This window comes from Salmo salar, chromosome 20 (assembly GCF_965601325.2).
Source record: "Salmo salar chromosome 20, fSalSal1, whole genome shotgun sequence".
Classification (NCBI taxonomy): domain Eukaryota; kingdom Metazoa; phylum Chordata; class Actinopteri; order Salmoniformes; family Salmonidae; genus Salmo; species Salmo salar.
Genome location: NC_138310.1, coordinates 42386583 through 42400022, shown reverse-complemented (window position 1 = coordinate 42400022; position 13440 = coordinate 42386583). Strand labels below are relative to the sequence as shown.

Sequence of the window (13440 nt, the reverse complement as noted above, 5' to 3'; positions counted from 1 at the left end):
ATATTGCCAACTACTTTAATGATTTTTTTCATTGGACAGATTAGCAAATTTAGGCATGACATGCCAGCAACAAACGCTGACACTACACATCCAAGTATAACAGATCAAATTATGAAAGACAAGCATTGTAATTTTGAATTCCGTAAAGGGAGTATGTAATTATTGTTGTCTATCAACAATTACAAGCCACTGGAGTCTGACAACTTGGATAGGAAATTACTGAGGATAATAAAGGGACAATATTGCAACTCCTATTTGTCATATCTTCAATCTAAGCCAACTAGAAAGTGTGTGCCCTCAGGCCTGGAGGGAAGCAAAAGTCATTACGTGACCCAAGAATAGTAAAGACCCCTTTACTGTCTCAAATATTTACATTTGCATTTACATTTGAGTCATTTAGCAGACGCTCTTATCCAGAGCGACTTACAGTAGAGTGCATACATTTTATTACTGGCCCCCCGTGGGAATCGAACCCACAACCCTGGCGTTGCAAGCGCCATGCTCTACCAACTGAGCTACAGTGGGATAGCCAACCAATCAGCCTGTTACCAACCCTTAGTAAACTTTTGGAAAAATTGTGTTTGACCAGGTACAATGCTATTTTACTGTAAACAAATTAACAACAGACTTTCAGCATGCTTGTAGAGAAGGACATTCAACAAGCACAGCACTTACACAAATGACTGATGATTAGCTGAGAGAAATTGATGATAAAAAGATTTGAGTTGTTTTATTAGACTTCTGTGTGACTTTTGACATTATTGTCATCCTTAATGCTTCTGATCTGGCAGACTCACTAAACACAAATGCTTCGTTTGTAAATGTAATGTCTGAGTGATGGAGCGTGCCCCTGGCTATCCGTAAATAAACAAATAAATTGTGCCGTCTGGTTTGCTTAATATATGGAATTTGAAATTATTAGTTATTTTACTTTTACTTTTGATACTTAGGTATATTTTAGCAATTGCATTTACTTTTGATACTTAAGTATATTATAAACCAAATACTTGTCGACTTTTACTCAAGTAATATTTTACTGGGTGACATTTACTTGCGTCATTTTATATTACGGTATCTTTACTTTTACTCAAGGATAAATTTGAGTACTTTTTTCGACCACTGTGTGTAGCTACGTTTGCTCGCCAGCCAGCCCATAGAGAGAGCATTGCATTGTGGATTTTGTAGTCGACTTCAGCTGCAACAGATTTCCACAACGATATTCCATGTTGCTACCAACTTTATTATAATGTTCACAAAAAATATTGTTCTCACATATTAATTTTTAACACTATAAATTAAAAGAATGAGTGGTTTTGGCTGGATTTTTCCTTTAAGGCAATAGATTGATTCTCTATCCCTACCTCATGGGTTTAGTGATGTGTAAAAAGCATGTATTAATACTACATTTATTATTATAATATTTATATGCCAGTCAGCAGACATTTTTACCTAAACTTAGAGTAGTGTGTGCATACATGGCTAGCCCCATTGGGAATTGAACCCCTGACCCTAATGTTTCAAGCGCCATGCTCTACCTAGTCAGCCACATTTAAGACTGAATGGTGGGATCTGAACCTCGATCTCCCGCTCAGGAAACCATGTCTTAACCATTAGGCCAAGAGGAAGTTACCTCTTGAGCCGAGGGTGACACTGATTTTAAGTCACGGGCGGGGATACCTCCTCCCGAGAGTGTGAGTCCGACTCACCTCCACTACACTTCCTCTCCCTCAGCTGATGAATATGTCCAAAGAGCTGAATGAACTGAAGGGCAGTCTGCTGGCTGCAGCAGCCTCCGTGACCTCCAGTGAACTCCAGGCTGCCCAGGAGACATCCTCCTCCTCTGAGCCCACCTTCCTCTCCTCTGAGGAGGCTGTACAAGCCATCCTGGAAGCTCTGAAGAACCACGAGTTCACCACAGCCATCCGCTACATCCGCGAGTGCAGGTAAAAAGACAAAGAGAAAATTGTGTATTGCATTTTATTTGTGTGTTGTGTTCACGTTGTTTTGGATCATTAAACTGATTATTCGGGCGGGAACCTCGTTGGTACTAAATAAATCTAAATATTGTAAATTATTGTAAATGAAAAAAGCCATCATAATGCTTAAATGTTGATTGGAAATATTTAAATTATTACAAATGTTCTAAATGCTTTTTCTTTTATTTTACTCTTATTTTCACAAGGATGACATATCGAAACCTAGGTCTATTTTCCAAATGAAACCTGTATAATACAGTATGAAAATACATTTTATATATATATATACAAAGTTGAAGTCAGAAATTTACATACACTTAGGTTCGAGTCATTAAAACTCGTTTTTTAACCACTCCACAAATTTCTTGTTAACAAACTATAGTTTTGGCAAGTCTGTTAGGACATCTACTTTGTGCATGACACAAGTAATTTTTCCAACAATTGTTTACAGACAGATTATTTCACTTATAATTCACTGTATCACAATTCCAGTGGGTCAGAAGTTTACATACACCAAGTTGACTGTGCCTTTAAACAGCTTGGAATATTCCAGTAAATTATGTCGTGGCTTTAGAAGCTTCTGATAGGCTAATTGACATAATTTGAGTCAATTGGAGGTGTACCTGTGGATGTATTTCAAGGCCTACCTTCAAACTCAGTGCCTTTTTTGTTTGACATCATGGGAAAATCCAAAGAAATCAGCCAAGACCTCAGAAAAATAATGGTAGACCTCCACAAGTCTCATTCATCCTTGGGAGCAATTTCCAAACGCCTGAAGGTACCACGTTGATCTGTACAAACAATAGTACACAAGTATAAACACCATGGGACCATGCAGCCGCCATACCACTCAGGAAGGAGACGCGTTCTGTCTCCTAGAGATGAACATACTTTGGTGCGAAAAGTGCAAATCAATCCCAGAACAACAGCAAAGGACCTTTTGAAGATGCTTGAGGAAACGGGTACAAAAGTATCTATATCCACAGTAAAACGAGTCCTATATCAACATAACCTGAAAGGCCGATCAGCAGGGAAGAAGCCACTGCTCCAAAACCGCCATAAAAAGCCAGACTACGGTTTGCAATTGCACATGGGGACAAAGATCGTACATTTTGGAGAAATGTCCTCTGGTTTTGATGAAACAATAATAGAACTGTTTGGCCATCATAACCATGGTTATGTTTGGAGGAAAAAGGGGGAGGCTTGCAAGCTGAAGAACACCATCCCAACCGTGAAGCATGGGGGTGGCAGCATCATGTTGTGGGGGTGCTTTGCTGCAGGAGGGACTGGTGCACTTCACAAAATAGATGGCATCATGAGGGAGGAAAATGATCTGGATATATTGAAGCAACATCTCAAGACATCAGTCAGGAAGTTAAAGCTTGGTCGCAAATGAGTCTTCCAAATGGACAATGACCCCAAGCATACTTCCAAAGTTGTGGCAAAATGGCTTATAGACAACAAAGTCAAGGTATTGGAGTGGCCATCACAAACCCTGACCTCATTCCTAGAACATTTGTTGGCAGAACTGAAAAAATGTGTGTGAACAAGGAGGCCTACAAACCTGACTCAGTTACACCAGCTCTGTCGAAATGTTTGACCCAAGTTAAACAATTTAAAGGCAATGCTACCAAATACTAATTGAGTGTATGTAAACTTCTGACCCACTGGGAATGTGATGAAAGAAATAAAAGCTGAAATAAATCATTCTCTGCTATTATTCTGACATTTCACATTCTTAAAATAAAGTGGTGATCCTAACTGACCTAAGAAAGGGAATTTTTACTTGGATTAAATGTCAGGAATTGTGAAAAACTGAGTTAAATGTATTTGGCTAAGGTGTATGTAAACTTCCGACTTCAACTGTGTGTATATATATATATTTATATATACACACACAGTACCAGTCACAAGTTTGGACACACCTACTCATTCCAGGGTTTTTGTTTATTTTTACTATTTTCTACATTGTAGAATAATAGTGAAAACATCAACACTATGAAATAACACATATGGAATAATGTAGTAACCAAAAAAAGTGTTAAACAAATTAAAATATATTTTAGATTTTAGATTCTTCAAAGTAGCCACCCTTTGCCTTGATGATGGCTTTGCACACTCTTGGCATTCTACAAATGTAAATGTAAATTCTGTCATCCAGCTTCACCTGGAATGCTTTTCCAACGGTCTTGAAGGAGTTCCCACATATGCTGAGCACTTGTTAGCTGCAATTCCTTCACTCTGTGGTCCAACTCATCCCAAACCATCTCAATTGGGTTGAGGTTTGGTGATTGTGAAGGCCAAGTCATCTGATGCAGCACTCATCACTCTCCTTCTTATTCAAATAGCCCGTAGCCTCTCTGGGCTATGTGGGACGCTACCGTCCCACCTGCGGGACACAGCCAGTGAAATAGCAGGGCGGCAAATTCAAAACAGCAAAAATCTCATAATTCAAATTTCTCAAACATACTACTATTTTACACCATTTTAAAGATACACTTCTCCTTAATCGAACCACATTGTCCGATTTCAAAAAGGCTTTACGGCGAAAGCAAATATTAGATTATGTTAGGACAGTGCCTAAAAAAATTAAAGCCACACAGCCATTTTCCAAGCAAGGACAGGCGTCACAAAAACCAGAAATACAGCTAAAATTAAGCACTAACCTTTGATCTTCATCAGATGGCACTCATAGCACACAATACTACATGTATGTTTTGCTCGATAAAGTTCAGATTTATATCCAAAAAACCCATTTTACATTGGCCCGTAATGTTCAGAAATGCTTTTCCCTCCGAAAACTTCTGGTGAATGAGCACATCAATTTATAGAAATACTCATCATAAACGTTGATAAAATATTAAACTGTTATTCAAAGAATTATAGATAAACATCTCCTTAATGCAACCGCTGTGACAGATTTCAAAAAAGCTTCACGGGGAAAGCACGCTTTGCAATAATCTGAGTACTGCGCTCAGAAAACAACAGCAGGCAATACAGATACCCGCCATTTTGGAGTCATCTAAAATCATAAATAGCATAATAAATATTCACTTACCTTTGATCTTCATCAGAATGCACTCCTAGGAATCCCAGGTCCACAATAAATGTTGTTTTGTTCGATAAAGTCCATCATTTATGTCCTCTTTGTTAGCGCGTTCAGTAAGCTACTCCAAATGTAGGAAGCGCGCAGAAAATTTCATGACGAAAAAAGTCAAAAAAAGTTATATTTACGTTCGTAGAAACATGTCAAACGATGTATAGCATCAATCTTTAGGGCCCTTTTTAACATAAAAGTTCAATAATATTCCAACCGGACGATTCAAATGTCTCCAAAAATGTAATGGAACACAGCTAACTCTCACGTGAATGCGCGCAATTGAGGCCATGTCCCTTCCTGAGTCAACAATTTCCAACTTCCTTTGTTCGCTCTCTGTTCACCATAGAAGCTTCAAACAACTTTCTAAAGACTGTTGACATCTAGTGGAAGCCTTAGGAAGTGCAAAATGAACCCTAAGTCGCTGTATACTGAATAGGCCCAGTCTTGAAAAACTACAAACCACTTCCTGGTTGGATTTTTTCTCAGGTTTTTGCCTGCCATATGAGTTCTGTTATACTCACAGACATTATTCAAACAGTTTTAGAAACGTCAGAGTGTTTTCTATCCAAATATACTAATAATATGCATATTCTCGTTCTGAGCCCGAGTAGTAGGCAGTTTAATTTGGGCACGTCATTCATCCGAATTTCCGAATACTGCCCCCTGTCACTAAAAAGTTAAACAGTCTGGAGGTGTGTTTTGGGTCATTGTCCTGTTGAAAAACAAATGATAGTCCCAGTAAGTGCAAACCAGGTGGGATGGCTGCAGAATGCTGTGGTAGCCATGCTGGTTAAGTGTGCCTCAAATTCTAATTAAATCAGACAGTATCACCAGCAAAGCACCCCCACACCATCACACTTCCTCCTCCTTGCTTCACGGTGGGAACCACACATGCAGAAATCATCTGTTCACCTACTCTGCATCTCACAAAGACATGGCGGTTGGAACCAAAAATCTCAAATTTCCACCAATCAGAGCAAAGGACAGATTTACACCGGTCTAATGTCCATTGCTCATGTTTCTTGGCCCAAGCAAGTCTCTTCTTACTATTGGTGTCCTTTAGTAGTGGTTTCTTTGCAGCAAGGCCTGATTCATGCAGTCTGCTCTGAACAGTTGATGTTGAGACCTGTCTGTTACTTGAACTCTGTGAAGCATATTTTGGGGCTTTAATCTGAGGTGCAGTTAACTCTAATGAGCTTATCCTCTGCAGAAGAGGTAACTCTGGGTCTTCCTTTGCTGTGGCGGTCCTCATGAGAGCCAGTTTCATCATAGTGCTTGATGGTTTTTGCGACTGCACTTGAAGAAACTTACAAAGTTATTGAAATGTTCCGGATTGACTGACCTTCATGTCTTAAAGTAATGAGGGACTGTTGTTTCTCTTTGCATATTTGAGTTGTTCTTGCCAATATATGGACTTAGCCCTATTTGGTAAAAGGCCATCTTCTGTATACCAACCCTACCTTGTCACAACACCATTGGCTCAAACCTATTAAGAAGGAAAGAAATTCCACAAATGAACTTTCAACAAGGCACACCTGTTCATTGAAATGTGTTTCAGGTGACTACCTCATGAAGCTGATTGAGAGAATGCCACGAGTGTGCAAAGCTGTCATCAAGGCATAGGGTGGCTACTGAAATATATGTTGATTTGTTTAACATTTTTTGGTTACTACCGTAAATTCCGGACTATAAGCCGCAACTTTTTTCCCAGGCTTTGAACCTCGCGGCTTAAACAATGACGCGGCTAATATATGGATTTTTCCCGCTTTCAATTTTTTTCCTAAAAAAAAACACATTCTGTGACGTGCTCAGTTTTTTTGGCGGCATGAAGCTTTTATTAGACCAATGACATTGCCGAACGGGTTAAGGTCAAACAACTTTTTAGTTTACTGTTTAGATTAAATCGAGCGCTCTCAAACTTCCCATCATTCTGATTACGGTAGTCATTTTGTTACCCTCATCATGGCAAAGACACGGAGAAATGCATATGATGCAGCTTTCAAGTTGAAGGCGATTGGTCTGGCTGTTGGAAAAGGAAATAGTGCTGCTGCACGGGAGCTTGGTCTTAATGAGTCGATGATAAGACGTTGGAAACAGCAGCGTGAGGAATTGACTCAGTGCAAAAAGACAACTAAAGCTTACTGCTAATTTTGAATTTTTTGTTACAAGCCGTGTTTCGTTAAAGCCTATTTATTTTTGTTACAAGCCGTGTTTCGTTAAAGCCTATTTATTTTTGTTACAAGCCGTGTTTCGTTAAAGCCTGTGTAAAGTTAATTTGTTTCAATGTACCGGTAGGCACCTGCGGCTTATAGACATGTGCGGCTTATTTATGTTCAAAATAATATATATATTTTTTAATTCAGTGGGTGCGGCTTATATTCAGGTGCGCGTAATAGTCCAGAAATTACGGTAAATGATTCCACATGTTATTTCATAGTTTTGATGTCTTCACTAGTATTCTACAATGTAGAAAATAGTACAAATAAAGAAAAACCCTTGAATGAGTAGGTGTGTCCAAACTTTTGACTGGTACTGTATATATGTGTGCACATTAAAATAGAAAAACTCAGTCATGGTAAGCACATATAAAACATCACAAATCACCCAGAAAAACAGTTGCATTCCTCCACAATTTAAGTCCCCAATCTATACTTTTAATTGCCTGAACGGCACAAGAACATCATGATGAAATGTATTTTGAATTTTTTTCCAGCAAAACGGTGTATTAAAACTAAAATCAGATTTACGTAGTATGGTGAAGACCCTAGAAACCTTAAGAGTTAACCGATCCTGTGAACGGGTTAGGCAACTCGGGTGTCTATACTTCAACAGCAAAGTTGGATGAGACGGAAGTTTATGAAGTAGGGCTTTGTAAACAAAAAAAGGAGTAATCTACAGGTCTTTAGCGAAGTCCAACCAACCTTTTGATACAGTGATGAGTATCAGAACTGTCACCTGTAACAAAACGAAGGCCACTATGGTAGATGGCATCCAAAGGTTTAAGAGTAGTAGCACCTGCACTTTGATAAATAATATCACCATAATCAAGAACAGATGGAAAAAAAGGTTGATTGAATAATCTGCTTCGTACTGCTTAGAGAAAGGTACACTCTGTTTCTGTAGAAAAAAAAAACAAATTTAAATCTTAGCTTCTTAATTAAAACCTCTACAGGATCGGTGGGTCCCCCACGGGACGGTTGAGCTAACGTAGGCTAATGCGATTAGCATGAGGTTGAAAATAACAAGAACATTTCCCAGGACATAGACATATCTGATATTGGCAGAAAGCTTAAATTCTTGTTAATCGAACTGCACTGTCCAATTTACAGTATATATTACAGTGAAAGAATACCATATTGAATGATGTGAGTGCACAGTTATGAACTTGAAAAGTTATAAATAATAATATAATAAACCAATTAGGCACATTTGGGCAGTCTTGATACAACATTTTTAACAGAAATGCAAGGTTTTATTGGATCAGTCAAAAACTTTGCACATACACAGCTGCCATCTTTTGGCCAAAATCTAAATTGTGCCTGGGCTGGAATAATACATTATTGCCTTTCTCTTGCATTTCAAAGATGAGGGTACAAAAAAATACAAAAAAACACGTTTTTTTCTTTGTATCATCTTTTACCAGGTCTAATGTGTTATATTCTCCTACATTCATTTCACATTTCCACAAACCTCAAAGTGTTTCCTTTCAAATGGTATCAAGAATATGCATATCCTTGCTTCAGGTCCTGAGCTACAGGCAGTTAGATTTGGGTATGTAATTTTAGGCAAAAACTGAAAAAAAGGGTCCGATCCTTTTAACCAGCTCATTTATGTTTTTTAAACGTCAAATCCACGTCAATCTAAACGCCTAAATATTTCTATGCGGGAACACGTTCAATTGGAGGACCATCTAATGATTGAACATGTGATTCATCTGAAACATTCTTACTAGAGTGTAAAAATATGTATTCCGTTTTGCCTGTATTAAACACAGGTTTTAAAAATCAGCAAGGGATTCCCGCAGAAATAAAATCTGACTGTAGTTTTGACACAGCCAGATAAACAGTCTGTGCAATAGCATACATAATAGTATTATCCACATATACATGATGTTGAACGTTTTTAACAGATTGACCTATGGTGTTTTATATAAATAGTGAACAGGTCTCAAAATCAACACCTATGGGTACACCCTTATGCTCTTCAATAAATTCAGACTCAACCCCATCAATCACGATGGCCTGAGTTTTGTCACTAAGATAATCATGAAACCATGAACAGATGTGAGAGCTCAAACCTATCGAGGACAACTTATTCAATAAAATAACATAATCAAAAGATTTAGACAGGTCCACAAACAAAGCAGCACATTTCATTTTAGTGTCTAAAGGATTGGACAAGATCATGAATAACTAAAGTGGATGCTCTAATAGTGCTGTGCCCAGGCCTAAATACATTTATCTGATAAAGAGCAAAGTTGTACATTTACCAAGGATTCAAGAATCTTAGCTAGAAAAGGAAGCCTTGAAATGGGGCGATAAGTATTAATATCACTATTATTAACCCCACCATTTATGTAGTGGCAGCACAAGAGCTGATTTCCATACTTTTGAAATATTTGCTGATAGCAATGTTAAATAAAAAATGTGTGTTATTTCACCAACAATGATGGGCTCTGCACACTTAAGCAGACTAGGATCCAATTGGTCGGCCCCTGTGGATTTCTTGTTGTCGATTGCTAGTAAAGCAAACATTTATAAATGGCCTAAAAAGCTTTGACTATCATTTATCTGATTCAGCAAGTTTTCCTTATCAGCATCCATCACAATATCATAGTGAACATGCTTAAAAGTATTTTAAAGAGATAAAATGGTGACCCGCTGAAATAAAATGGTGATTAAATGCATCAATGATAGCATTGTTTTCCTTAATGAGGCCAGTGTCTGAATTAATTTGTGGCAGAGAGGAAGTAGAACCCTTCAGGAATTTTAGTTTTCCAGAATTTAGCTGGGTTTCCATTACAATCTGAAAGAGCGGTTACATAATGATGAATGGTAATTCTTATCATGCTTATAAATAATACTTACTTGTTAGTTTAGTTTAGAAGTCATTTAGTAAGCTTTTAAGAAAAGTATTAGAAAGTGTTGACTTATATAGAATTCAGGTTCATGATGGTAACTGCTTATTTTGTCTGAAGGAGGGTGTGGCCCAGTGACATTTTCGGCAGCAGCTCTGAGGACGAGACACAGACGTTGCTGAACATCTACTTCAGATACCAGACGCTGGGCCAGATGGGCACCTTTGCACTGGTGGGCTCCCAGCAGGACCTCTCGGAGATCTGCGTTAAGCTGATGGAGCTCAACGGGGAGATCAGGGACATGATACGCCGGGCCCAGGGCTACCGAGCCATCACCACCTTTCTCCCAGACTCCGGTGTGTCTGGCTCCAGTCTCTGACACTCAGGAGGAATGCTGTGCCTAACTCCAGGCCCTAGTCCCAGCCCAAACTGAGCCCCCAGCCTTAGCACCAGTTCACTGCCCTGCTCTAGCCCCAACACCAGCCCTATACCGTAGCCCCAGCCTTTGCCCCAGCTCACTGCAATGCCTCAGCCCCGAACTTCGGCCTAGACCTAGCCTAGCCCTAGCCTGCCTCAGCCCTATACCCCATCATTATATCAGCTACAGCCTCCATCCTCAGCCCCTGTCCTGTGCGCTTCTCCAGCCATCCACCCTAATCCTACCCTGGGTATGCTGCTATGGTTACTGTGGTCACAGCAAGCTCTCTCCTTGTGTCCCTTCTCAGAGCAGGGGGCCCTAAGGATGTACCACTATTCAGCTCGCCAGATGTGCAGCAATACTGTGGGAGTGAACGTGACGAAGGACAACTTTGCTCTTAGAAACAAACATGAGCTTTTATTGCACTAATATTTCTGGATAACATCACACAGCGGCCACTTGCTACTGAGGTCAATGGCTTTCACGTCTAACAGAAGACATACCAAAGTTTCAATTAACTTATTCTTCTGCTGAGTATCTGTTATTTTACATTTTTAAGGGAAAATGTGCAATGCTTCACAGAAGTGAAAGACTTCTGTGAAGACTACTGTATCATGAAATAATGTTTTCTTTTTAATTTCTGTGCTTTTCGCTACTTGAATATTATGGATTGCAGGCAGAATTATGCTGAATATTTTGAAATAGAGAGCCTGTGTGTTTATGTGAAACTGACTGTAACCAGACTACAATCCATTAACACTGCAAAGCACAGACATACGGTATATACATATACAGTGCATTCGGATTGTATTCAGACGCCTTGACTTTTTTCACATTTTGTTACGTTGCAGCCTTCTAAAATGTATTACATAGATTTTTTCCCCTCATCAATCTACACACAATACCCCATAATGTCAAAGCAAAAACAGGTTTTTAGAAATGTTTGCTAATTACTTTTTTTTTTAAACACACATTTACATAAGTATTCAGACCCTTTACTCAGGACTTTGTTGAAGCACCTTTGGCAGCAATTAAAACCTTGGGTCTTCTTGGGTATGACGCTACAAGCTTGGCACACCTGTATTTGGAGAGTTTCTCCCATTCTTCTCTGCAGATCCTCTCAAGCTCTGTCAGGTTGGATGGGGAACGTTGCTGCACAGCTATTTTCAGGTCTCTCCAGAGATGTTCGATCGGGTTCAAGTCCAGGCTGTGGCTGGGCCACTCAAGGACCTTCAGAGACGTGTCCCGAGACGTGTGCTTAGGGTCGTTGTCCTATTGGAAGGTGAACATTCGATCCAGTCTGAGGTCCTAAGTGCTCTGGAGCAGGTTTTCATCAAGGATCTCTCTGTCTTTGCTCCGTTCATCTTTCCCTCGATCCTGACTAGTCTCCCAGTCCCTGTAGATTAAAAAAATCCCCACAGCATGATGCTGCCACCATCATGCTTCATCGTAGGGAAGGTGCCAGGTTTCCTCCCGACGTGTTGCTTGGCATTCAGGCCAAAGAGTTCAATCTTGGTTTCATAAGACGTCTTTTAGGTGCTTTTTTGGCAAACTCCAAGCTGGCTGTCATGTGCCTTTTACTGAGGAGTGGCTTCCGTCTGGCCACTCTACCATAAAGGCCTGATTGGTGGAGTGCTGCAGAGATGGTTGTCCTTCTGGAAGGTTCTCCCATCTCCGCAGAGGAACTCTAGAGCTCTGTCAGAGTGACCATCAGGTTCTTGGTCACCTCCCTGACCAAGGCCCTTCTCCCCCGATTGCTCAGTTTGGCCGGGGGGGGGGGGGGGGGCAGCTCTAAGAGTCTAGGTGGTTCCAAACTTCTTCCATTTAAGAATGAAGGAAGCCACTGTGTTCTTGGGGACCTTCAATGCAGAATAATTTTTTTGGTACCCTTCCCCAGATCTGTACCTCAAAACAATCCTGTCTCAGAGCTCTATGGACAATTCCTTTGACCTCATGGCTTGGTTTTTGCTCTGACATGCACTGTCAACTGTGGGACCTTATATAGACAGGTGTGTGACTTTCCAAATCATGTCCAATCAATTGAATTTACCACAGGTGGACTCCAATCAAGTTGTAGAAACATCTCAAGGATGATCAATGGAAACAGGATGCACCTGAGCTCAATTTTGAGTCTCATAGCAAAGGGTATGAATATTTATGTAAATAAGGTATTTAATACATTTTATTTTTAATACATTTGCAAACATTTCTAAAAACCTGTTTTCACTTTGTCATTATGGGGTATTGTCTGTAGATTGCTGAGGATTTTTTTTTATTCATACATTTTAGTATAATGCTGTAACGTAACACAAATGTGGAAAAAGTCAAGGCGCCTGAATACTTTCCGAAGGCAGTGTAGATATACACGCTCAACTACTCTGATATGCTGCAGATCTACTGTCTCGAGGACCTAGATACCGCATTGGGCTAGCTATTACTTAAAATATTATTTACAAATGTTACCTTTCTATGCTATAGCTATTTTGCTTAAATGAGAATTATATTTACATGAAATGAATATGCTTTCAACTAACTAGTTTTTATAGAAAGAGAATAATAACATTTATTTTGTCTGTTAAAACTGCCAAGCATGCACATTTTATGTACTATAAAGTGTAATAGAAATATTTCTGAATATAAGAAACTATTTTAACTCTGTTGCATTTGTACTGTACATAGTGCAAGTGGAGCTTTGCTCATGCTTGTAAGATTGTATTTTCATGTTTTAAATTTATGGTTGGACTATGCATGTAACTGAATATTTGTAAAGCTTCTGTAGGGACTGTTTCACCTGTAAATACTACTGCTTTTGTGATGTATACTGTACTTGTGTTCCGTACACTTCTGTAACAATAAAAAATATACTTTA

At 39.3% G+C, this 13440-nt stretch overlaps 1 protein-coding gene across 7 annotated transcripts in view; it reads left to right on the top strand.

Moving 5' to 3' along the window:
• The window catches only part of LOC106580640 (protein furry homolog), a 282430-nt gene extending 268990 nt beyond the window's left edge, over nt 1–13440 (top strand). For all 7 annotated transcript variants that reach the window (XM_082966434.1, XM_082966435.1, XM_082966433.1 and 4 more), the window contains exons 62-63: nt 1732–1943; nt 10274–13440. In XM_082966434.1, the coding sequence (XP_082822560.1) occupies nt 1732–1943; nt 10274–10532 (471 nt within the window). In that variant the 3' untranslated portion in view covers nt 10533–13440. The remainder of the gene's footprint in view (nt 1–1731; nt 1944–10273) is intronic.